General features: G+C 41.7%; 1 protein-coding gene across 19 annotated transcripts in view; it reads left to right on the top strand.

Annotated features, from left to right (window-relative positions):
• Positions 1 to 26,527, top strand: part of MACF1 (microtubule actin crosslinking factor 1) — a 402,996-nt gene that overhangs the window by 176,848 nt on the left and 199,621 nt on the right. For 9 of the 19 annotated variants that reach the window (XM_089676708.1, XM_089676721.1, XM_089676720.1 and 6 more), the window contains 23 exons: positions 2,949 to 3,115; positions 3,195 to 3,307; positions 3,398 to 3,504; positions 3,716 to 3,835; positions 3,928 to 4,023; positions 4,948 to 5,075; positions 5,161 to 5,254; positions 6,160 to 6,314; positions 12,956 to 13,223; positions 13,355 to 13,483; positions 13,698 to 13,775; positions 14,071 to 14,232; positions 14,414 to 14,518; positions 15,843 to 15,938; positions 16,039 to 16,164; positions 16,266 to 16,418; positions 16,649 to 16,803; positions 16,884 to 17,010; positions 17,091 to 17,274; positions 17,746 to 17,909; positions 17,994 to 18,172; positions 25,748 to 25,886; positions 25,963 to 26,156. In XM_089676708.1, the coding sequence (XP_089532834.1) occupies positions 2,949 to 3,115; positions 3,195 to 3,307; positions 3,398 to 3,504; positions 3,716 to 3,835; positions 3,928 to 4,023; positions 4,948 to 5,075; positions 5,161 to 5,254; positions 6,160 to 6,314; positions 12,956 to 13,223; positions 13,355 to 13,483; positions 13,698 to 13,775; positions 14,071 to 14,232; positions 14,414 to 14,518; positions 15,843 to 15,938; positions 16,039 to 16,164; positions 16,266 to 16,418; positions 16,649 to 16,803; positions 16,884 to 17,010; positions 17,091 to 17,274; positions 17,746 to 17,909; positions 17,994 to 18,172; positions 25,748 to 25,886; positions 25,963 to 26,156 (3,239 nt within the window). Of the gene's footprint in view, positions 1 to 1,863; positions 2,621 to 2,948; positions 3,116 to 3,194; positions 3,308 to 3,397; positions 3,505 to 3,715; positions 3,836 to 3,927; positions 4,024 to 4,947; positions 5,076 to 5,160; positions 5,255 to 6,159; positions 6,315 to 12,955; positions 13,224 to 13,354; positions 13,484 to 13,697; positions 13,776 to 14,070; positions 14,233 to 14,413; positions 14,519 to 15,842; positions 15,939 to 16,038; positions 16,165 to 16,265; positions 16,419 to 16,648; positions 16,804 to 16,883; positions 17,011 to 17,090; positions 17,275 to 17,745; positions 17,910 to 17,993; positions 18,173 to 25,747; positions 25,887 to 25,962; positions 26,157 to 26,527 lie in introns of those variants that run through there. The other 10 variants (XM_089676712.1, XM_089676706.1, XM_089676705.1 and 7 more) reach the window with 5 other exon arrangements.

Genomic DNA, 26,527 nt, shown 5'->3' with positions numbered 1-26,527 from the left:
AGCCCGTGAGGAGGAGGCGGCAGCGGGGCCAAGTCGCTCCTCTGTATGTGAATGGACACGCAGAGCTGCAGCTCGTGAATGGGCCTGCTTGGGTGCCCTATAGCAAGCTGCTTGCTATGGGGGCACCCAACAGGAGGGAGGGGCCAGGAACGCTGGTGGTAGACCCGAGAAGAGGAGGATCCGGGCTGCTCTGTGCAAAACCACTGCACAGAGCAGGTAAGTATGACATTTTTTTTTTTTAAACAAACAAGACTTTAGTATCACTTTAAAGACGCTAAAAGACAGGCTTCAGCCTTGTCTGTCCTCTTTCAAAGACCTCTGGCTTTGATCTTTCTTTCTAAAGACCATCCTTTTTTCCCAAGGTGGTATCAGTCTTCCACCATTGAGGATATCATCCTGTTATCCTTATGTCCTGCCCCAAAGCATCCAAAGGAAATCTTTTCATTGTCTAGATGCAGTCAGAGTCATTAGAGTCTGCCTCAAAGCTATAATTAAATCAGACATTCCCTGTTTGTCCTTTCCTCAAACCTCACAAGGAACACCCTGCTTCCACCATTTACCACCATTCCTTCCACCATTGCTGCGTGGATAAGAAATCTGATCATTAGAGCTTACACTGGCAAGGACAAATCTCCCCGTGTTTTTATTTCTCCTTCCACCAGATCAGTTGGAGTTTCCTGAATATTTTGGCACTAGGCCTCTGTAGCTCTGTGGTGTAAGAATGCCATTTGGTCCTCTGCTCATACATTCTCAGAGTTCTACCATGTAGATTTCCAATGTTCTGTGGATGAAGCTTTTTGGATACAAAGTAGCATGATGATGGGTAATGATGTGTGATAGAGTAGAATCATATAGCCAATGCACGTTGTCAATTTCTTTACCCCTAAATATATGCATGCAGGTCTTTGTGAAGTGTAATGAATAATGCAGTTTAGGAATCCAAACAATTGTGATTCATATATTGTATGGTCACCATAGAACAAGTCTGCATGTTCAGTTTGTGTTATTTGTGAATCAGTTTACATGTTCATTGAGCCTGTCAGTGAATATGAGGAACAAATTGTTCTTCAATAGCCACAGTTTATTGGGATTCTTGGTGACTGGCACCAGTGCAGCCTCATTAGATCTTTTGAATGTGCTGAGACAGGCATGGGATTTAATGCTGGTGATTGTATTGGCTTCTGCATAAACCAGCCCTAAAATTTGCTTGTTTGACTTTGGTAGGGGCATTGTAATTTAATATTTGTTAGCAGACACTGGTATAAATGGCGAGCTTGTCTCTGCATTAGCATGCTGGAGATTAATACATTTCCGGAAACAGAACAGAATTTGCAATTATGTGTGTTAAATACAAAATAAAACCTATATATGTTCTGGGTCTTTCAGAGAAAGGATAGACACTTTTTTCTTTCTCACGATTTTTAGTATTTTTCCCTGTAAAACTATTCCACTGTTTTATTATTTTTATGTCTTAAGTAGATTTTATCATCCTATAATAAAAATCTATAGACTTTTAAAAGACATGAACAAACTCCATAGATAAAATGCATTTAATTATTCAGCATGAGAATATGTTTAGTCCCTTCATACTTGAAGTTTTTGTGTATGCATCCAAGGTTCTTTGTATAAGATTCACGTAGCATCTTTGGCTTTTTTGCACAATGCTCTTTACTCCCCTCCCTCCTGAGCCATTTCTCCCCCTCCTCAACCCATGCTGGGTGGGGTTTAGCTACCTCACTAATACAGAGAAAGCCGCATCCAATCAGCTGTATGCTTGATGTAAGGTGCCTGTGATCTGAACACTGCAGAGAGATGCAGGGAGATGTCTCAGTCTGTAAGATGTCTGTCTTAGGCATGCATCAGTTGCTGGGATGAGAGAGGAGACTGTGTGAACATGTGTAAATTGCAAGCAGAAGGTGATGCTGTGAGCTCTCTTGCTTTTTGAATGCCAGCATTGTCAATGCTGTATAAATGCACTGGAGACATGGGGAATTCTGTCAGCTGTGTTCGGAAGCCAAAGGAATCGAGACCAGGGACAGAGAAGGAGCCCCAGTCTGTGAAAAAAAAAAGACGTTTCAGGAGAAAGAAAAAAGACCAGGCTGAAGAAAGGGATGAAATGGGTCCAGAGAATGTGGAAAACCTAGACACCCAGGATTTATTTAGCAATACACCTGCACCTATTGAAGATGCTGGAAGCTCACACACTATACAGGAGGATGAGGAAGAAGGGGGGAGAGTACTCCAGGTGAGAGAGACATTGCATGGGATTATACACAGAGCTCAGCTACTGACTCCTTTACCTACTCCGGAATCTCCACCAGCAGGAACCACAGTTATAGCTCGTATAGTGGACAACCCGGCAGACCACAAGCAGCGATCAATCAGCACCATGGTGGAATTTGACTGTGCCGGGAATAGCAGAGCTGTTCTTATTCCTGTCAGTGAAGGAGCTCTGGAAAATGCTCTCAGCATCAGGACCGTCTGTAGTGCAGAAAATGACCTCAGATTGTCTTCCCAAGGAAAGGTTAAAACTCCAAAAGCAATACCCAGCACACAGTCCTGGGGACCTGACCTTTCATCTTCCGGATACTGCAGTGAGCCCCTGTCACAGTCAGAGAAGGTGGGATTTCTCAGAGCACTCTCCTGTTCGTCATAGCCTCCTTTTATTGTACATTGCCATTTAATATTCTGGAACAGTACACAGAAATGCATTGTCAGACATGATTTTCATTTACTAGGGTTGGTTGTTGAATGAATTTGTTTCAAAATGTTTTCTGTTAAGAAGTATGCAGTAGTAAACTAATTTCTGGGGCAGGTTTTCTGGAAATGATCTCAGCACATATTCAGAACATGTAGTTGGTGTGAAATCTCACACTTTAATTTATGCGGTGTGAGGAAAGATGGAGCAGTGTTACAGAACTGATAAGGTTTGTGATCTCTGTCTGTAGATCTCTGATATTTATGTTAGCGGGGAGTCAGGAGATATGTCTGCCAAGGAGAAGCTGCTCCTATGGACGCAGAAGGTGACGGCGGGATATGTTGGGGTGAAGTGCACCAACTTTACTTCCTGCTGGAGTGATGGCAAAATGTTCAATGCCATTATACACCGGTATAGGTAGGTGAATCTTTTTATGGTATTTCTATGTGCTACTTACTGTAAAGAAGAGTTCTAACCTTTGTGCCCTTGCCTTCAGACCTGACCTTGTAGACATGCAGAAAGTAGAAATTCAGAGTAACCGGGAGAACCTCGAGCAAGCATTTGAAATTGCAGAGAACCTGGGTGTCACTAGATTATTAGATGCCGAAGGTATGTGCAGCTGTAGTGCATCCTCTGCACGTTTATGGGTAGAAGATGGTTGTACTTATTTATTTATTCTTCTTATATCCTGTCTTTTAGATGTTGATGTAGATTCACCAGATGAGAAGTCTGTGATCACGTATGTCTCTTCTATATATGATGCCTTTCCCAAAGTCCCGGAAGGAGGAGAGGGGATCGGTGCCACTGTGAGTTCTCATCATGAAATAAGTACTGAGAAACCAATGCACTAAGGGCAGCTAATCTCAGATCAATTTTATTTGGCTGATTAGAATAAAAACCTGAAAATTTAATGCTGAATGGATGCTGTGTTTTGCTGCACATCTTTGACCTTGATGTTATTTAGAAAGGCGATTGGTGGTTAGCTGCTTATACCTGTGCTTTGCTTTCTGTTTGTAGGAAGTGGATTCTCGCTGGCTGGAATACCAGGAAAGAGTTATGTCCCTTACACAGTGGATCCGACAGCATGTACTACTGATGTCTGACAAATCATTCCCGCAGAACCCTGTGGAACTAAAGGTAATTTGGATGACACTGGCCATTATACAGGGGAAAGGTATGCCTCGGAACACCGTACACAATCACATATTTCATTTATTTTTTCTTTATAGGCACTTTATAATCAGTATGTACATGTAAAAGAAACTGAAATTCCTACAAAAGAGCTAGAGAAAGCCCAAATACAGAAGATATATCAGATGTTACAGGTAAATGTTTTAGATTGTAAATGTTAGATTTCTTGTCTGTTAGCTCTTCAGCTGCTGACGTTTCCTGTCATTTTCATGGTCTCTCTTGTACCTAGAAGATTATTTTTTCTACTTAATTGTAATTATTCATGTTATCCTACTTTTTTCTGTTTTAGTTCTGCACATTTTGTAATGTGCTCATTAGTGTGTTTTAGTGATCAAGTGATTATATTACTCATTGACACTTTTTTAGAGCACATTGAACCCTGTAGAGATAAATATGTCTACCGTTACGAATGTTTTAGATTGCACTTTAACAAATGTTCCATGCTGTCTTTTACTCTGGCCTATGGACAGATTCCTGTGTTCACTCATAAGTTAAGTCCATGCAGGGTTCAGTGGACTCTAAGCCAGCTGACTTCTGCTCTCCTGAGGGGCAGTTTAGAATTAAGAAGGCAGTCCACCCAATATTGATATTTTGGTTATTGGTGGAGCATTGCAGACAGAGTAAGGCTTTGACTTCTTGTTTGTGATACTCCAACAGAGAGAATCATTGTCAAGTTACACGGGGTACACGCTGGGAGTATGTTTGTTTGTTTTTTGTTTTTTTTTTTCAACCCAGCAGGCTGAAGTGCTGATCGGATGCTGGTTTTCCAGCATGCCTGTTTGATAAAAGCCAGGGGGTTATGCATTAAGGCACCAAAAAAGGATCTGGCTTTACAGCCACTTTAACAGAGCCCTGGAGTGGTACAAAAAGCTGACAGCTTGTTTACCTCTCTGCCAGACACTGAATTTTTATTATTGGGCATATTGTCCTTTAATGCAAAAGCAGTACAGGTAGAAAGAAAATGCCCTTTAGCACGCATCTTCATTTTACAAACAGAGTGGATCTTTCACGTGAATAATACTTAGTAATTTGTATTTTCACTTTGTTACCTATGTAAGACTTGGATTGAATTTGGCCGAATCAAGCTCCCGCCATCCTTTCATCCCAATGATGTGGAGGAACTGTGGGGAAAACTCATACTATCTATGCTGGAAAGGGAGAAGGTCCTACGACCAGCAGTAGAGAGGTAGGTTTTCTTTAGTGATTATAGATTTTTTTCTTTTTTTTATCTGTACACTAAGCAATAATGGATTGTTCTTCTACATCTGCAGACTTGAACTGCTCCTGCACATTGCGAACAAGATCCAGAATGGTTGCTTGACTTGTGAGGAGAAGCTGACGCTAGCGAGGAATACATTACAATCGGTAAGTGACCAAGTCACTGCAGTTTATACTGTAGCTCTTGCACCTAGATTTATACATTTAAATATTGCTTTAGATTCAGGATTAAATAGTATATAATTTACTGGAAAGGCTCAGTCACGTGAGGGTAATTACATTGTTTCTCATATACATATATATATATATAAAATTTATTTCACTGCTTTATTATGTATTTTGCGTGTTGGCCTCAGGTACAATCTTGTTTTATATAATGTTATATAAAATTATGAAAATGACTGTTATTTTATTTGTTGGTAAACCATTGCAGTCCTGAACAGTGTTTCTGACACCTCTAGTGTTTAGCAATTTTTATTCATTCTGTTTTTTTTATGGCCCAGATTAGTTTAAAGTTTTTTGTTTTTTTCTAACAATGGTTTTGCACAGAGAATCCCTGACCCTCTTTTTTCCATGTCCTCTGCCGGCGCTCCTGGCTTTTCCCCCTATATCAGTGCCCCCAATAGCAAGGCGCTTGCTATGGGGGCACTGGTGCATGCTTGCTCCCGAGCCCTGCTCTATGCGTCCATAAGACACATAGAGCCACGGCTCACCCACCCCCCTGCTCTCTCCTGATTGGCTCACTGACTGTGATTGACAGCAGTGGGAGCCATTGGCTTCTCGTGAGAAGCGAGAGATACAGGACAGCCAAGGCACCCCTGCACATCGCTGGATTGAGAGTGGGCTCTGGTGTGGATTTGGGGAGGGGGTATTTTTGGGCTCTGGGGGGAGCAGCACACAGAAGATTTTTTACCTTTTTATGCATAGAAAGCACGAAGGTAAAAAAAAAAAAAACCTTCAGTCTTTAAAACCACTTTAATTTTCCTTTCGGATGTAAGGTTAATATGTACCTTTTCTGCTATGTCCTAAGGTGGTGTTTTGAAATTTTTCAGGATGCTGCTAATGTTGAATGTGGCCAGAGAACTCAGCAAGAAGAAGAGGTTCTACATTTCCTTCAAGAGAGTGAAGGTCTTCTGCGACAGCTGCAGGCAGATGTGCAGATCCTGAGAGATGAGAAATACTTCCAGGTGGAGGAACTAGCTTTCAGGTAATACACGATAAGTGAGTTGTTTTAGCTGAGTGTTAGGAGTTTGAGTATTAAGTAGACATTTGGGTACTGTCTGATGCATTTTTTTTTTTTTTTTAATGCAAACATCCAAATTTTCAGGACAAGCTTGAAGGTCCAAGCAGTACTAGTACACAAAGTTTTAGCAGAATGTTAAGTAAGACGATCTCTTAGGGGAAAAAAAGCACAAACATACACAGGAATGGTAATTAAACTTGGTTAGTGAAATAAGGAGAGAGGGCTATAGACTGGGAAGGGGGTACAATGGTCACAGAGGTGATACTGATCATAAAACTGTTGGATAGTGATTTAGAAAACCGAGGTCCACCTTTAGTCCACTATATTTTGTGTCAAATAGAATTATTATTCTTCTTTCAAAAGTTTTCCTTTCATGAGTAATTTTGAAGTTCCCCTTAAATATTAGAACATTTATGTCTTCCATAATGTGTTCTGGTTATGAGAAGTGATGTCTCATAGGTGTGCAGAAATCATCCTCCTTATGTTCTTTAATGTTGTGTAAATTCTTCCTTGTTTGTAATTTCTTTCCTGTTTTGCCAACATAAGATCCTTTGTTAATTTTTTTGCATTAGACAAGGTACACCACATTACAGGAAGTACAGCTGTATGATTCTGGGAAATTCTAGGTTCCTTTTGTATGTGTGGCACTTTTTGATGGATTGATTTGGCTGCAGTGTTTTTTGTTCCAGAACTTGGTTCCTTTATTTGTGACTTCATAGTCAGAATGATGTTTCCTGCTGATTAGTTTATATTTTAGGTTGGGTGGTTGCCGTAAAGCCAGCATTGGGGATTGTTGGAATATTTCTTTCAGTCTTTCATCCTATGTTATGGGTTGCAAATCATTGATTATCTTTCTTATCCCTTCTAGTGCTGGATTGTATGTGGTTACTAGAAGTACATGGTTATTTTGTTTTTTTTTTGTTTTTTTTCAGCTCCTTATGTTGGAGGAGATTTTCTCTTTAGGTTTTCTGGGCAGTGTTTATGCTTGTATTTATGGTTTTGTCCTTGTAACCTTTCCTATAGAACAGTGGTCACTAAATAGCAGACCGCAGTACGGAACCAGACCGAGGGACAGTCCTGTCTGGACTGCAGCAGTGCCAGTGCCGCGACTGGTTGTCCTCTTCCTGGCCTCTTACTCCGCCACCGATGTCATCCTCTCAGTGGGCAGGGTGTGAGGAGCTGCAGATCGGGACTGAGGGGTGGGAGCTGGTGATTACCCAGCTTGTTAATATGTAAAGACTTCCACTCTCTGCAGCTCCAGACAGAAAGCGGGAGTCTTTTCATTTTAACAAGCCAAGCAATCGCCCACTTGTTAACATAATAACTTGGGCAGCTCCCGCCCCTCAGTCCCGATCTGCAGCTCCTTCCACCCCCACCCGCTATGAGGATGACATTGGTGGCGGGCTGGAGAGGACAGCCCAGCAGAATTAGAGCCTCTGCTCTGCCTAAGGTACCATAGGACTATGCAGGGGAAAACTTGCATTAAAAAGGGGCATTGTGTTATGTTAGGGGGTGCTACGTTGTGTTAGGGGGCGCTCTGATGGGAAGGGGAACTGAGGACATTGTGAGACTTCTTTAAAGAGGGGACTGTGCTGTCGGGGTTGAGGGTGTGTGGAGGGGGATATTGTTGGGGTGGAGCTGTGCGTTCTGGAGGTTTTTTCTTTGGGGGTGGGGGCCGGTTTTAGGGCGGGAATGTATGGGATGTGCATTGTCATTTTTTACGTCCAATAAATATATCCTGTTCATTAGCCATTGAGGTGCTGTATCTTCTTTTTGTGGGTCTTTTGTAGAGGGGACTATAGTGTGAAAGGTACGCTAAAGATGATAATGTACCGGGGCACTGTGATGTGTTATATCGCTAACTAGATTCGGACTTCTGCTGGAAGGAAATTTTGCTGATCAGACCTCCGTAAATTTTAATTCAAGACCCCTGTCATAGAAGGAGTCTCCCAGTATTCTGAGATTTTTTTTAATCACCTTCAGTATTAATTAGGAAATTATTACTAAATGTGCAGTGTCATATGGCTTTGGTGATGCATCACAATTGTTTTTCTTCTCACATAGCAATAAACCGAGAGAGTGGTATATGCACTCTTCCCTGAAGCCAGGGCATCAAAAAAGATGTCTTTGCATATCTTTTGTGTGTTGCTCAGTTTTATTAGTAGTGGTCTTTTTAAAAAAGAAGGGCAAGAGTACAATGGCCTGTAGTGACTTCTTGGAAATCATTTCTTGATTGGCCTGACATTAGTATACTGAGTTCTTAGTTCTTTTTTGGCTGTCTTGAAAGCCAAGCCCATAGGTCCTTGCAATAATATGCATGAACTGTTTTTCATGCATTGATAAATCAGGGGTGTGGAAATTTTTTTTAAAACCTTCTTGTCCAAGGGACTAAATTGGGGTCCCAATCTACTTGTCGCTCATGACGAAATACTTGTCCTGATAATAAAAAAATGTTTTTTCCCAGAATGGAAAATATGAAGGGTTGATGTTTCTTATTAGGCAGAGGTGCTTTTAGGAATGTCTGGGAAATTTAAAAACGAAAACAGGCTTTATGGTGACTTAAACTTTTAATGTTTTTTAGTTTTGCAGAAATTTTCCAAGAACTCCCAAACGTTATATATATTTTTAAACATCCCTTGTGACAGCAGTTTGGCAGTAACCGGTACGCCTTATGGAGAGATCTGGGGTCAATAAGACCCCAGATCCCTCCTCTGCCCTTAAAAGTATTTGATCACACCAAAATCAGGTGATCAAATGCTTTCCATTTTTATAAATGACGCCAGGGAAACCGGGGTGATGTATGCTTGTTGCTTACTTGTTTTCTGTATCAGAGGCAGACAGAATGGTTCTGCTTCTGAGCTGATCAGGTGTCCAGTGGGACACCTGAATGGTTGATCAGGTGTCCAGTGGGATGGGATTGAACAGCTCCCCAGGGCTTTTTTTCTCAGAAAATAGGTGCAGGAACATTGTCCAACAGTGGGAGGGTCCTAATGGAGCGTTGTTAAATACCAGTACTACTGCACAGGGCAGGGTTCAGGAGTGCGCTGCGTACAGGGTTCAGGAGTGCGCTGCGTACAGGGTTCAGGAGTGCGCTGCGTACAGGGTTCAGGAGTGCGCTGCGTACAGGGTTCAGGAGTGCGCTGCGTACAGGGTTCAGGAGTGCGCTGCGTACAGGGTTCAGGAGTGCGCTGCGTACAGGGTTCAGGAGTGCGCAGCGTACAGGGTTCAGGAGTGCGCTGCGTACAGGGTTCAGGAGTGCGCTGCGTACAGGGTTCAGGAGTCCTCTGCGTACAGGGTTCAGGAGTCCTCTGCGTACAGGGTTCAGGAGTCCTCTGCGTACAGGGTTCAGGAGTCCTCTGCGTACAGGGTTCAGGAGTCCGCTGCGTACAGGGTTCAGGAGTGCGCTGCGTACAGGGTTCAGGAGTGCGCTGCGTACAGGGTTCAGGAGTGCGCTGCGTACAGGGTTCAGGAGTGCGCTGCGTACAGGGTTCAGGAGTGCGCTGCGTACAGGGTTCAGGAGTGCGCTGCGTACAGGGTTCAGGAGTGCGCTGCGTACAGGGTTCAGGAGTGCGCTGCGTACAGGGTTCAGGAGTGCGCTGCGTACAGGGTTCAGGAGTGCGCTGCGTACAGGGTTCAGGAGTGCGCTGCGTACAGGGTTCAGGAGTGCGCTGCGTACAGGGTTCAGGAGTCCTCTGCGTACAGGGTTCAGGAGTCCTCTGCGTACAGGGTTCAGGAGTCCTCTGCGTACAGGGTTCAGGAGTCCTCTGCGTACAGGGTTCAGGAGTCCTCTGCGTACAGGGTTCAGGAGTCCTCTGCGTACAGGGTTCAGGAGTCCTCTGCGTACAGGGTTCAGGAGTCCTCTGCGTACAGGGTTCAGGAGTCCTCTGCGTATAGAGTGAAGAGCTCAGGAGTGAACTGTGTGCAGAGTTTAGGAGAGCACTGCGTACAGAGTGCAGAGTTCATGAGTGCACTGCGTACAGAGTGCAGAGTTCATGAGTGTGCTACGTGCAGGGTTCATGAGTGCGCTGCGTGCAGGGCTGAGGATTGGATATCTCACAAGACAGTTTACAGCCCCCCCTTCTAGTACAGACCCCTCCTCCCACCCCCAAATCGTCTCTCCCCCACCTACAGAGTATCAGAGAGAGGGGCTGCTGCAGAAGAGCAGCTACAACTTACAGTAGGAGTGCAGTGCTAAGTGGGGAGAGGGGGCATTAGTGCTAAGGTTGATGGGGGATGACAATGGTGCCAAGTTAATGAGGCATTGGTGTTAAATGGGGTGAGGGGGCAATGTGCTAATTTCTAATGTGGGGGAGAGGGGGGACATTGAGGATTAGGGGAGGGGGAGGAGAATCATCTGGGATAAGTGGGAGAAGAGGGGGACATTTTGGATAAGTGGGAGAAGAGGGGGACATTTTGGATAAGTGGGAGAAGAGGGGGACATTTTGGATAAGTGGGAGAAGAGGGGGACATTTTGGATAAGTGGGAGAAGAGGGGGACATTTTGGATAAGTGGGAGAAGAGGGGGGCATGGGGAGAAGTGGGAGGAGAGAAGGGACATTGGAGATAATAAGTGGGAGAGGAGGGGGAACACTGGGGATAAGTGTGGGGGGGGGGGGCATTGGGGTTTAGTGGGTAGAGAGGAGGAAATTGGAGATGTGGGGCAGAAGAGGACATTTGGGATAGGTGGGGGGGGGGACATTTGGGATAGGTGGGCATTGGGGATAAGTGGGAGAGAAGGGTGAAAATTGGGGATAAGTGTTGGGGAGAGGGTGGACATTGGGGATAAGTGGGAGAGGAGGGTGGACATTGGGGATAAGTGAGAGAGGAGGGTGGACATTGGGGGTAAGTGAGAGAGGAGGGTGGACATTGGGGGTAAGTGGGAGAGGAGGGTGGACATTGGGGGTAAGTGGGAGAGGAGGGTGGACATTGGGGGTAAGTGGGAGAGGAAGGTGGACATTTGGGATACGTGAGGGGGAGAGGGAGGACATTTGGGTTTAGTGGGAGAAGAGGGGGACACTGGAGATAAGTGGGGGGAGGGGGGACATTGGGGATTAGTGGAGGGAGAGGAGGAACATTGGGGATAAGTGGAGGAGAGGGGGGCATTTGGGATAAATGGGGCGGGGAGAGGGGACATTGGGGATAAGTGGGGTGGGGGGTGATGCTGTGTGTGAGTGACCTATGTGACTGTACTGCACATGTTGCATGTCATACACCACAGTGCACTTGGTCAGGGAGATTCCTGGAGATGTCCATTTCAGGTGGGGAACAGCAGAGGAGCAGAGCTCACAGCAGTATGCTGCAGGGACTGGAGGGGGCTCAGTGTCCCAGGACTGACAGGCAATAGGAAGAAGTCAGGAAAGTATGTATGCACTTCTTTCGGAAAGAGAAGCAAAACAAAGTGCTGGCTTTTCATTGCAGAAGATTATTAGCTACAGTAGAGTGCGGGGCTACGACAGGCTATAATACAATACATTATGATTTAAAAAGGGATGTTTCATAGGAGACATGAGTCCGTGAACTCGCTCAGAACAGCAACCACATTGAAGAAAAACACCACTCCCCCGCCCTCTCCTCTGCTGTCATGTGCAGAGCAATGAGGGTTTTGTGCTGCTGTGCTAGAAGCCGGGCTTCTCTGTGTTCAACTTCTGCCAGTGCTGGAGTAGGCCGCAGCAGGGCTAAATGTAGAACAAAACCTTTTGCTCGGTGCCCGGAACATCCCTGATTAAATGTATCATGATTCTAAAAACAGTGGATACTGGAATTGCTATATGTTTTTGATAAGGACACATGTTTAAAGTTGGCTTGTAGTTTGGTCTTACCAGTCAAAAGAAATGGAAATGCAGAGGATATCAGACTATGTGCAGTAGTGTAGACACAAATTTATTAACAGACAATTGGCAACTCACTTTTCACTGCAATGGCAAAGCATGTCTCCATCATGTAAAACACTGCTTCAGGGGAGCCTACTGGGAGGATGGTCGAACTGCTATTGTGGCCGTGAGCAAGGTTGTGTGCCACTTTCAGATGAGCCAAGCAATCCCAGGATCCAGGCTGCAACGCACAGGAGCACTGGACTGGATGCAGAGGTGTGTGGCTACACGTTTCAGAGCCCTGCAGCACCATATGGTGCCATGGAAACAATGCAAATTTATTCCTACTGTGGGTGGGACCAGCATGGGGGCCAGAATATCAATAAGTATCTTTTCTGGCCCCCTTGTTGGCCCTGCAGATACCAAGTATCAAATAGGGCAATGTTGTACTTTTTTTGCATTTCATTACTGTGTTAATGTTTGGCTTCATATCCATTGGGATTGCTGAGCATGCTTTAAAAATATATATATAATCTTGCTACTTTAATCATTTCATCCTGATAGCTTGCTAGTCTTTAAATATGACGGTGTGTTGCCATGGACTTTGCCATTGACTCTGACTTTTGGCACAGGCAAACAAAATCTGGAAAATGACAAAAAATACTTTTTAAAGTAGTATCAGCATCATTCATTAAAACTGTTGGACTCATTTAATTCCATGCCTTCATTTTCTATCTGAGGGACTGCTTGACTGTTAGATCAATATCAGTGAATATCAGTTTTATCTATTATTTAGAGTTTTGAGGATTCAGGATGAACTTCTCACGCTCAGGCTTGAGTACTCCAATTTGTATAGGAGAGGGAACCTCTTCAACTCCGATCTACAAACTTCCACATCCAAGAACACATCTCACCAGCAAACCCTTAATACTTCAGCACCTACTTCCACATCATGGTTTCGAAAACCAATGAGCAGGGCAGAGCTCCTTGCACTGTCTTCTTCTGAAGATGAGGGTAGCCTCAGATTTGTCTATGAACTTCTTGCATGGGTGGAAGAAATGCAGGTGAGTTAACCAGTCTACAGAGAAAATTATTTCATTGGTTACATAGTTTCTGATTGAATGAGCTTAGATTCATGTGGTATATAAATAATATATGTAATTTTCATCTCTCTGACCAATGCTCCATTTTTCAGTTGAAACTGGAGCGCGCAGAATGGGGTAGTGATCTTCCCAGTGTGGAGTCACAGCTGGAAATTCAGCGCCAAGTCCACGCAAGTGTGGAGGAGCTGACCTCAAGTTTGCGAGAAGCTAGAAGCTATGAGGTTAGTGTCTCATTGTGATTTAGTAAGTACTCCTGTAGACCTGCACAACCCAATTTAAGGATTTTGTCAAAGAACATATGCAATAATTAAAAGGAGAGTTAGTGCTTGCATTGTTTTCTTTTATGGGTGCTATTTATTATTGGCTGTCAATTTTATTGTTATTTAACAGTGAGTGGCTCAGACATTCACGCCTCTTGGACTTCTGTCTTGACAGGTTAAAATGTCTCCAAATTTCCGCAGTAGTTATAAAGAAACCTTAAGCAAGCTTGAAATGCAGTACTGCAAACTAAGGGTAAGCTCCTGATGTACTGATTGATTGTAACTGTATGGGAATGTAGGTATAACACGTTTAGGTTCAAGTTTACATAAAGTAGATTAGTGCTTAGTTTTGTTAGATAATATCACTGATTTTCTATGAATGACTCCATCCAGAATGCTGTTAGTCTGTGTACTCCCCCCCCTTTTTTTTGTAAATTTTAAGATAGGAGGATGGCAGATATGCACTACCAAATGCACTGGGTTGATTAATAAACACATAAGATTTTTTGTCATGGCCTAAGAATGAATAATCACTACTGTGTTCGTAGGAGACAAGTAGTTCCCGCTTACGTCACTTGGAGAGCCTTTATGGGTTTGTGTCTCGAGCAACAGCACAGATTATTTGTCTAAATGAGAAGGAAGAAGAGGAGCTGGCTTATGACTGGAGTGATGGAAATTCTAACATGGAGGCAAAAAAAGAATACTTTACTGTAAGTTTAGTGTGGAACAATTCATATTTTCAAGTTAACTATCCCTTTGCATGATTAAGCTGCCATATTTTAATTTGTTATATTTGTCACAGCCTACCGTCTTGTGTGACTTGAATTTGAGCTTGGCAGTGCCTTGAAATCTGATAGTGTAGTAGTACTACCATGATTTTCTGTTTCCTAGGAACTGACTGAAGAGCTGGAACAGAAGCAGGATGTGATTCAGTCTTTGCAAGAGACAGCTGAACTCTTGTCCCTCGAAAATCATCCTGCAAAGCAAACCGTGGAGGTATGTGTAAGAGCTACTTGGCAATGAGTGTGTTTTTATCTGTATGGCTACAGTTAAAGTAGAACCAATCTGTATCTGAGAACCACAAATTGAAAACACTATTTAAATAATTTTTAATATTGAAAGCAACTCGCCCACCCATAAATGTCTTCATGCATTTTTTAGTTGAGAAATTGCCTTGAATAACATCTTCCTAGCATTTTTAGCCGTGGCCATCTTCAGTAAGGACAGATGATTCATGTAGCATTTACTCCATGGAATCCATCTGCCCTTAGCTCTGGCATGCAGGCAGGAGGGTGGAATTGGCTGTGAAGGCCCTTTCTCCTGTCTTCCAGAGAAGAAAGAAAAACAAAAATGCACATGAAGACTCCTAGGATGCATGTTATCATTTGGCCTAGGCCAGAAACCAGGAAACAACTAAAGAAATGTAAAAAAAAAAGTTTAAAACAAGGAAATATAATATACCTTACTATCTGTTCTAATGCTAGCAGCATAAGGATGAGAAATGGTGATTAAAAGAGTTTAGTTCCTCTTTATGTGCGTGGTCTATATTATCGATGTGATGCAATAAAAGGTTTTTCTTTATTTTGCAAGTGGAAACCTGTTACATATTCTTAAAGGATATTATATCTACATTACATAATTTTGATATTAGTCTGATTTAATAGTAGTTTTGGAAAAATATGTAAAGCAGAGGATGTTTTACAGCAAGACTTCTTGGTTTTGAGTGTATTGGGCCAGGTATCTCTGTTGCACAAAGTTGCCATTTAGAAAGTTTTTTGGGGGGTAAAGATTTTCATTTTCTTGCAGAGCTCACACAATTTTCCAAAGTTTAAAATCCATGTTTTTAGAGTTTGTTTCTTATAAGAGGGTGTGTCATTGTATCAGTGGGATAAAAAGTAGTGCACAAATGTTTTTCAATTGTTAATTTGCTACTCGAATAACTGTTACCTCGTTATTAAAAAAAAAAAAAAAAAAAAGTGATATACATTTTTTTTTTTTTTTAATGGAATAGTATTTGCATTGCATTAGGATGACTTTGGACAGCACATACTACTGGAAAACACAGGCACTTCACATAGTGAAAAACTATTCCTCAACATTTTTTGTTACACCTATTATTTTTTGGTCTTCATGCTATTTGTCATAGTTCATGCCCTCTGGGAGGAAAAAAATAAATATATATATATTTGTATTCATATTCCCTTACAAAATTTAGCAAACATTTCTGGTTGACAGGATCTTGTTTCCATAGGTCCAGTTTATACACAGTCTTGCCATTCTAAATGTCTCAGTTTTTCTTGCTTTTTTGGTCTTACTCTAGGCGTACAGTGCAGCAGTTGTTTCTCAGTGGCAGTGGGTCCAGCAGTTGTGTCTTTGTGTGGAGCAACATATAAGGGAGAATTCTGCTTACTTCCAGGTAAACGTATTGTATCTTTTTATGTCCATTTAACTTTTTGAGATCTGTATCCTTGATAAATTTCAGGTAATCAAATCATTATTGGGTTGTCATCCTGCAGTTTTTTAGCGATGTACGAGATTCAGAAGTTTATCTGAAGAATCTCCAGGAGTCAATCAAGAGGAAGTATTCGTGTGATCGCAGTACTAGCATGAACCGTCTGGAAGACATGTTGCAAGATTCCATGGTGAGATGAACCACCACCATTTTTTGTCATGTCACCCTGTTAGAATGTGTGTGTTGCTTGGTAAGGGAATGTTTCTCATTGGAAATGTGAATTCTCTCTAGGATGAGAAAGAGCAACTCATCCAGTCTAGAAGCACAGTTGCCAGCCTGGTGGGAAGGTCCAAGAACATCATTCAGCTGAGGCCCAGGAACCCTGAACATAGTTTAAGTGGTACACTGCCTATCAAAGCAATATGTGACTATAAGCAAATAGAGGTAGGGTTTCTGAGCTGCTATATGATTCTCTTTCCACATGCTGTTTTTTTGTTAACAGACCAAACACAGTCATTAAATGAAGTTCATGGTCAATTAATGTGAAGCTGCTTACTGCTCTTATCTTAAATCATTCTGAAATCTGTTGCAATCATTTAATAACTTTTAGGGTGCTGGCCTTCGAGTAAATGTGATTTTGTCAGGACTAAACACATGCTTCTACTGCTTTTCAGATTACGATCAGCAGAAATGAGGAATGTGTACTTGAAGATAACTCTCATAGGACAAAGTGGAAAGTGATTAGCACTACCGGAAATGAGGCCATGGTGCCATCTGTATGTTTTCTCATCCCTCCACTAAACAAAGAAGCAATGGAGATGGCTACCAGGTAAATACATTTTTTTTTTTTTTTTTTTTTGTGCAAAAGATCTGTGCACATGATTGTGGTTGTGTTCTCACATTTTGCAGAGTGGAACAACTTTATCAGAAAGTCATGGCTCTTTGGCATCAGTTACATGTAAACACTAAGAGTTTAATATCATGGAATTATTTGCGGAAGGACATTGATTTGGTTCAGAGTTGGAATGCAGACAAGGTGAGTTGTCTGGATGTATGATGCCTAAGTCTCTCACAACCTAAATATGCCTTTTCTGACAAATTTTTATCTGCCTTTAGCTTAGGGTCCTTCCTCTGTCAGAGAGGCTACAGACACTTTCCTGTCTTCAGTCACATTTGGATGATTTCATGGAGGACAGCAAAGACTCCCAAATGTTCTCACCTACTGATCGTCTGAACATGGAACAAGAAGTGGAGGAGTGTAAGGAGCAATGCAGAAAACTTGTGAACCTTATTGAGACTGGTAAGGAACAGAATAAATTAGGAAAGGGAGACGTATAATTTAAAGTTTTTTTGGTGAAGTAACAGAGACCAGAGTTATCATGCTGAACCATGCTGCTTCTACATGCTGTTATTAGTTGATTATGGTTGCTTGAATTGTAGCACACTTGCATAGCTTTGGAGGACTTAATTTTTCTCCGTGAAAGTGCTTGCCATTTTAACTGTTGGATGTGCTGTAGGTAAACTGCTGGCATTTGAAGTCTTGGTTTTAATTCCAATCTCTTAGATACACTCTATAATATTGCAACTGATTTCTTACCTCTGTCTTCTTATGTGTTTACATTGGTGCCAGATAAACCTAAACATTAGAGCCTACTTGGTGCGGGAAGTTTTGTGATGGGGTCTTTTTATTAATATTGTTTTGGTTGATCAATGCTAGTAGTGTTTTGGTGGACTGATAGGAAAATACATGATCTTTGTGTCTCTTTTACAGAAGATAAAGATGAGTCTGTGGCACAGACCTACCTTTCAGAGCTTCAAAACATTCGTTTGCACTTGGAGGACTGTGAGCAACGACTGGTGAAGAGATTACAGATTGCCTTGGGTAGCGATTTGGATGCTGTGCATGAAAGTACTATCCAGATATCTGAACAAGAGGTTGGTACTAGTTTAGCTAGTAAAACTGTCCTTACACAGCTTTGCTGTTTTCACTGATTATGGTCTCTTGCTTCTTGTCTGTAGAGGATGCAGGAAGAACTCAAGAGATTAAAATCTGAGCTGTCGCTGGTTTCTGAACGCTGTGACCATTTCCTCAACATGTCACCCTCTGGCTCCAGTACCCCAAATGTTCGCTCACAGCTAGACCTGCTGGTTGGGAAAATGGACCATGTATATGGCTTGTCTTCTGTTTTCCTAGAAAAGTGAGTGCTTTGTAATACTAAAAAAATGGTATCAAAATCTGGTCTAATCTGGCCTTAAAGGACAAGTTCACTTTTACACAAAAAATAATAAATGCACATTTTTTTGCAGGTAAAAAAAAATTTGCATTTATTGTCTTTTGTGTTAGGAGCCTCTAAAGCATTGCCCCAGCGATCTGATGATCGCTGATGCAATGCAGGTCAATGTATCTGCTTGCTTGCACATCCTGTATGAGCAAGCTGATACTTCTGACAGGAAGACTCAATGAACTACCACGGCACTGTGAGCCGTTCATTGAGGACTACTAGCCGAGAGCCACTAAGGCTGTCAGAACCTGTAGTCCATTCATTCACAGAGGACTGTTTTTGTTTTTGAAAAGTGACAGCTAGTACAGGGAACTTCTTCCCATACTTCTGTCATAGGGAGAGGGGGGCAGCAGGTGGCGGCTGCAGGTTCGGGAACATGTTTTTAGGGTGGAACACGTAACATGTTTCAAAGTTGAACTTATCCTTTAATCATTGTTCCTTTTTTGAACATAGAGAGAGAGACCATTTAAACTCTGTTTGACATGTACTAAATTTATGTCTTTTTCACACAAATAGAGCTTTCTTTTGGTGGCATTTGATCACCACTGGGATTTTTATTTTTTATGATATAAACAAAAAAAGACCGAAAATTTAGAAAAAAAAAATTTCTACTTTTGGTTTTAAAACATCCAAAAAACTCACATTTATTCATAAATTTAGGCCGAAATGTATTCTGCTACATGTCTTTGTTAAAAAGAAAAATCCCGATACATGTATATTGGTTTGTGTGAAAGTTATAGCGTCTACAAACTACACTCACTGGCCACTTTTTATTAGGTAAACCTTGCTAGTGCCAAGAAAATATCCCCCACACCATTACACCACCACCACCAGCCTGAACCAAGGCAGGAAGGATTTATGCTGTCATGTTGTTTACGCCAAATTCTGACCCTAACATCTGAATGTTGCAGCAACCAACCAGTCTGACCATTCACCTCTGACATCAACAAGGCAACCTTTTCCCCCCCAAGAGACCCCTTTTTGGAAAGTAGACACCCCAAGGAGATTGATAAGAGGCATGGTATTTTTCAGATATCGTTTTTTTTGTCACAGGGTTGAAAAAGAAAGTAAACAAATGTATTTTTTTCTTTTCTTCATTTTCCAAAAACTTGTGGCAACAAATGAGATCTACAAAATACTCACCATGCCTCTTAGCAAATAACCTTGGAGTGTCTGCTTTCCTAAAAGGAGTCATTTGGGGGGGGGGGGGTGCCTCTACTATACTGGAGTTTTATGTCCAACATTAGAAGCTTATGCCACACATCACCCTCTCTTCTAACCACTTGGAAGACCAAGCCTTTTCCGACACTTTTTTTTTTTTTTCTCCATAAGGAGTTTTATTAACAAATATGACTTGGTACAGATATGTGGTAACATCCAAGCATGTATGAGTGTTATAGATCAAAAAGGGCAAAACCTTTAAAACTGTTGCAGAACAGTATAACTTGCACAATTTTAATTCATAAGCTCATGTTACTCTATCAGAAGCCTCCAACAGTCATATAACAAAGAAAAGAGCACTTGGGCCCCTATAATAGATGTGTAAAGAACAGTATATACAGTGTGGGAAGGGTTTGCTTACAATAGTCATGTCACAGAAGGAGGACTGAGACTCCTCCACTAACATACAGGGCCAACTATGTACCGGTCAGTTTGAAAACAAAACATGGGAGTGGTTGAACATCATAGGGATAAACCCACATCTTAATCAAGAAAAAAATAACTGGAAGTAGCTAGTTGAGTTGTAAGGTATGAAGTAAAAGGGAAAAAAGAAAGTAGAATAAAGAGAGGAGGAAGGGAAAGATAGAACACATAAAAAGGGATGCAGGACCCTCCAAGAATCGTGAAGGGAGAGATCTGAGAGGTAGTTTTGAATGTTAGGCAGAACCTTAAAAGGTAGAGACGAGGCACCAGTGGATGAGTCCAATAAAGGTGTGAGAGGCACATTGAAATCGCCCCCCACCACCGGAAGACCTTCTGCAAAGTCTGCCAACTGTACGCATAATTCCCGGAAGAAGCCCACCTGGCCCTTGTTAGGGCAATAAATATTGGCCAGAGTTAGTGGACGGTGGCCGATTTTTGCCTTTTTAAGAAATAAAAATCGCCCATTATGATCTGCTTTCCGAGCCTGTAGCGAGAACTGTCTGTCTTTAGCAAGGAATATAGATACCCCCTGGATTTGTATTCCCCCATAGCTGCATGATACACCACTGGGAAACAGGAGTTAGTAAGTCTGGGCACACTATCTGATTGAAAATGTGTCTCCTGTATAAACACAATATGGGCCCTTTGCTTGTGGAAGTCATGGAGGAACTGCAACCGTTTTTCAGGGACATTAAGGCCCTTGGCATTCACAGAGAGGATCTTGAGGGAGGATTGACAGAACAGGACGGACTGTCTAGAATTCCCAATGTGGTAAGGGACAGGCCCCCTAGCAGCAATCACCGAAAAAAAAAAGGGGAAGGGAGGGAAAGAAAGAAAAAAAAAAATAGGAAACAGAAAAGAAGAGAAAAGAATTCCCGCCAACCAGTAAGGAGAATGACAGCGGGAACAAGCAAGTAAATTACCAAACTGGTCAAAAGGTAATCAACCTAGACCAGAGACACCACGGTATGGTTAGTTGGGAAGAAGTCCCCTCTGGGTGGGGGTAATGAGGGGGGAAAAAATGCAACAATTAGGATCTGAGCTCTGAGGGAAGAAACCAGCATTTTAAATAGAAGGGCAAGGGAGACAATCTGCCTTTAATTCCCGCTCCTGCCATTTTGGGTGAAGAAGGGTTAATGCTATGGGAATAAGTGCTGATGTTGTGCGATCCCTGTTCTCTTTCCCGCCATGCAGCATTGAGGAAGCATCTCCCAGCTGCTGTTCCTGCTTGAAAAGAGCAAGGTTGGATTACAGTCTTTAATATGTTCCAGCTTCCCGCCTACACATCTCCAGCTATCGTAACTTCCCCTGCTACTAGTTTTCCAGGTTCATGAGTACCTTACTGCCATGCCTATTACCTATACAGCAGAGTTTGGGAGACTGTTTTAGGGAGCAGTTGCCCCAAGCTCACGTCCTGCTCACAGTTCCGGGTCAGTTTGCAGGTCTTCTGACTGTGCCAGTGTCTTCGGCCTGGAAACATGGTATCCTCTGACCTTAGACTATGTTGGTCTTTGGAGTTCTTCTTTGCTCCATTGGGTGTAGCTGGATCCTCCCCTCTTTTGGCTGAGGTTTTTACCATGGTCATGCAAGACTTTATGATCCAAATCGCCCAGTTATTTGCTGACTCTGATTGTAGAGCCACAAGCAGCACCCCCTCTAGCATCCTCTACTGCTGATTCTGTATTTGATTTGTAAGAAAAGACTCTAATTCGACATTCCTCTATTCCTTGACTGATTAACTTGCTTTTGAGGACTTGCAGCTATTACTCCCAAATTAAAGAAGACTTTTAGGTCTTATTGATGCAGTGCACTCCATCCTGAAACTGTAGTTTCCTGCCTAAATTGGTCGCTTATCATTTTGGTAGAGGACATGCCTGCCTTTAAGGACCCAACTGATAAGCATTGGAAGTCCTAAATAGAGCTCTGTTCTTGCTGCTGGCCCTGACCTTCACCCAATTTTGTCTGTGACCTTACTTTGTCAAACCATCTCCGATTGATCAAAATCGCCTAAGAAAGATCTGACCACTGCTGAGGTAATTCCTTACTTAACACACACATTAAAATCTGATTGTACAATCTCCTTTAGATCTTTCAACACCTCTTCCATGTCAGGGCCTGCCTGTTTGTATACAAACTGATTTTATAGATTAGGTAGATCCTTGTAATACATTTGGTGAATCTAAAGTTGATTGTGTAAAGATTGCATGGATAGATTGTAATGTGTATGGTCATTCTTATATAATGTGTGAATAAGATATATGTAGTTAAATTTGAACTGTGGTGGTTTGCTATAAGCCTCCCATCCCATTTCTTGCCTGTATCTTATGTCACTGCATATGCAGAGGGCACTCTGACTAAAGTGCTGGACTGCGGAACCCTTGTGTAAAAACATTTGGTCTCCACATTTAGCATTCATTGGACAGTGTTTCTTCAGACCAGCTCTTGACAATACCATTAAGGATGCAACTGGTGGCACAATCACTCATCTTTCTCAGTGGAAAAAGACTAAAGAACAGACTTCATCTCCCTCATTATCTGTAAGAAATGCCCCTTTTCTTTCTCTACTCCCTTGACCCACATGTTGAGATCCTCCTTCCAAACTTGGCTCCCGTCCACTTGCAAGATGTTACTGATTAGTCTGTAAAAATAATTAGACAAGTCTTCCTCTGCATGACGGTGCACCCCCACTTTCCAGAGCTAGGTGATATTTGTTAAGCTTTGCGGTTACTTAGAAAGCTTTTTGTCACAGACTCTTTGGTGTCGGAGATGATGTCTCAGACCTTCAAAATGGAGTTTCACTCTCTGCCCTTCTTCATTTCTCGCTTACAACCTTCTTGAATCACCACATAGATTAGCCGATTTCCCTTGAATGCTTTTGGTTCTTCTCAGTCAGGCATTTACTCTAACCTGTTTACTGTTGTCATGCTCAGTGGGGCAATTGCCTCTTTTTTGGATCTCAAAGTGTCTTCATTCTAGGGCTGCAACTACTTATAATTTTCATAATCGATTAGTTGGCCGATTGTTTCGATTACTTGGATAAAAACCTAAAAAAAAAAAAAGTCTGTATAATTTAGCTAAAGTTTAAAAAAAAAAAGACAATTTATACTTTAGTATCTCTATGCAGTGGTAAATATAAATAAACAGCCATATAATTAGGGATCAAAATATTTAATCCACTCAGAGAATAACAGACAGAAGAGATATACTAGTAGAGGTTGAATTTGGTAGATATCAGACTCTGATATCAAAATTTTTATAGAAAGAAACATTTTTTTTAAAAAGACTTAAAAATAATATGCATGCCTTGTCATAAAAGCTTGGCCACAAACACATTTTTCCTTTAAAAGTTTTCATTTAATGAAGGTTTGTCTGGCTTTCTAATTGTAATTCAAAGGAACAGAATAGAAAACCCATCTCGATTAAACAAATTTTCAGACATTGTATGTAATTTTCGTTCAGAGATTATGTTCATTTTAAAATTGAATGTTAAAAGCAAGCATATTTTTTGAATGTCATTCTTCCTTTCAGTATATGTACAAAGATTTTCTGTTCAAATATACGCATGAATATTCTTGTCTGAAAAATGATACATGTATGGCCAGCGTACCACATTTAGTAGCACCAGCATGCTTTTTTCTCACCTGTCATGATGAAGTAAAAAAAAAAAATAACTAAAAAAAAAGCCCCTTTATAGTACAAAAACTGAAGATAAATCACTATGCTAAGGGGTTAACATATACTGTGAAACAGTGAAAGAAATATCAGTTTTTTTAATATATATATATTATCATCATATAACTTGTGTATATATATATAAGTATAAATATACCCAGAAGTCAGATATATTGGGTATTTTAACTGGGAGTCCGACATGAAGCTATCTGAAGGGTAGAAATCTTTTATATTAAAGTAGTACTAAAGGCTGAGACTTTTGTGCATAGATATAATAATTTTAAATATAATGCACAATACTGGTAAACTTTTACTTTACTTATTGTGCCTTATATTACCTCCAGTCTATCAGCCTCCAGCTTCTCTGGGTTCAGAAGTTGATCTTTTTTCAACAATAAACTTGTCAAACTTACTTGCTCTGTTCAATGATTTTGCACAGAGCAGCTCCGATTCTCCTCCTCTAGAGTCTGCCACTGGCTCTTCTGGCTCCTCCTACCTTCAGAGTGCCCCTATAGCAAGCCGCAAAGTATAGCGTAGAGTGCCTTTTATAGCAAGGTAAAAATCCTTCTGCCTTCAGAATCACTCACTTCCGTCTCCTGCCCAGGAATACATGTCCCACGAGGCATTGCTACTCACACATTCACAAGCTCTCAGACACTTACTGACCTGTATTGACAGTGTACTGAGCTGTATGTGTGCTGCACTGTGTATACTGACATGTATGGATGGTGTACTGAACTGTATGTTTTCTGCACTGTATTTTCTGATATGTAAACAAATTCTGGATGCAGGCCAACTAATCAGCTGACCAACTAATCGATTATGAAAATGGTTGACAACTGTTTTGATAGTTGAATATAATTGATTGTCAATTAGTTGTTTCAGCCCTACTTCATTCCAGTCCAAAATTCTACTTGGAAACTTCCCAATCTGTAATAGCATCCCTTCACCAGGGAGAATTTAAACATACTTACTTACATGTCCCTATCTTTTCAATGCATCCGTGATTCCTTTGGTTGGTTGTGGGGCCCCTGCATTACCAGTTCTTGGCCCTGCCCTTCAGACTCTTGTCTACACCTTAGGTATTCACCAGCTGTGGAATACCTGGACAACCTCCTTTTGAGGGAACAGTAATTCACATGGAACCTGAACCTTCAGAAATCTTTGTTGGAAGAGGTTCTGTTTCTGGTTCTGTTGCTATATCTGGGTTTAGTCCAGGACAAATTTCAGGCCTGAGAGTTCAGAGGAGAAACTTCAGACACTGCAGTTTTAGATTCAAACTTTCCAGTCCAGTAGCTTTCTGACTCCCACATTTACTCCAGGATCTGATGGTAGCCTGTTTTTGAAATGGCTGCATTTGCCCAGTTTAACTCCAGACACAGAGACTTTCTGTTGTCGCGGGACATGTTGACCTTATATCGCTGAGGACCAGGTTGTTTGTGGCCTGCGGGCTCAGGAATGTGGTTCTGGAGTCAGAAAAGTCCTTCATTCCTATATTTTGGAGGATCCTCCCCAGTTTCCAGCCTCTCAGGCTGGGAAGCAGTCCTGGGCACCCTGTTGGTGCAGGAGGCATTGCCATTGTTGCAGTCCCGTCTCCTCAGATCATTCTGGAGTTTCAGGCAATTTGGCTGTTTCTACAGCATTGGACCTTTCTAGTGGAGAGTCATTTAATTTGGATTCACTTGGACAATGCCAAGGTGGTGACATCACGTACATCATTTATCAGGAATAACAAGAAATCTTTCTGCAGCAAAAGAGGTAGATTAGATCCAGTCCTCGCAAATTTGCATGGCAAGGTACCTGGACTTCTTTTCACATCTTCTCTAAATTCTACCAGGTGGATGTTGCCGGTGTCCAATTTTCCTGCAGGTTTCCGAATAACTTGAAGCTTAAAGACTTCCTGTGTTCCTCAGTAGACTTTACGGAAAGGATATTGTGTTGAATTCAAAAATCCAATTATATCAGACCTTACTGGTTGTCTATGAAGAGAATATCAGACAAAATTATTGTGTGCTTTAGTGTTCAACCCTATTGTAGAACTGTACAGAGAATGTCTTTTAAAGCAAAACGGAGTAAAGGCTTTTTAGTAGCTGAATTGTATAAATGTCTGTGTTTCTGGAAATGAATTGCATGCTGCTTTATGAGCTAGTTAATGTTATATTTCTATTTTATTAGGCTGAAGACCGTAGATGTGGTTATTCGTAGTTTGCAAGGAGCAGAAGCTCTGGTGAAAGGATATGAGGCTCGTTTGAGTCAGGAAGATACTATCCCAGCAGATCCTGCAGCTATTCAGTGTCAGGAAGTCTTGTTACAGGTAAGGGGCCTGAGATTTATGTTTTAAAAAGCAATGTAGAACTGGTGCTAATAGTAGTTCTAAACCTTTTTTTCAGCAATGGATGAGAGAGGCAGTGGAGAAGGAGAATATAATTTCTTTGTTGGAAGAGGATGTTGCTAAAGCAAAAGAAGTAAGAGATCGTTTAAATCAGAAAACGCAAGACCGCAGTCTAGATGTAGACCAGTATCAGGAAAAGACCTCCAAACTTCGAGAACGATGGAGCGGAGTGCACACCCAGCTAGAAACAAGGTGTTTTTTTTTTTTTTTTTTTGTAGTTTATTTTTCGTTGATATATAAAGCTTAATTACAGCCTTGCCTTTTGCCTTGAACAGTTGTATTTGCTCCTCTTCTGTACTGAAAATGCTTTGTTTGATTTTACTACATGCTGTGAGTTGTAGCAAGCCAGATAGAACCTGCTCCATTTCCTGTCTGGAAGAGCTCCAACATCATCTATCCCTTTCTTTTCCAGCTAGACTGTCCCTGGTCCACCCATCTAAATTAATTTCGGTTTTCATTCATGGAGGCTTAGTATCACATGTGGGAGTAACTAGGGAAAGTCTGCATGGAAATGCTAAGTATTACTGTCTCCTCTAGACTGACACCCACCCATCAAGTCATTT

The sequence above is a fragment of the Staurois parvus genome, unplaced genomic scaffold (genome assembly GCF_062004578.1).
Source record: "Staurois parvus isolate SC_StPar_1 unplaced genomic scaffold, SC_StPar_1.0 ptg000172l, whole genome shotgun sequence".
Lineage (NCBI taxonomy): Eukaryota > Metazoa > Chordata > Amphibia > Anura > Ranidae > Staurois > Staurois parvus.
The sequence above is the reverse complement of the archived record's forward strand: the minus strand, read 5'-3'. Positions and strand labels throughout refer to the sequence as shown.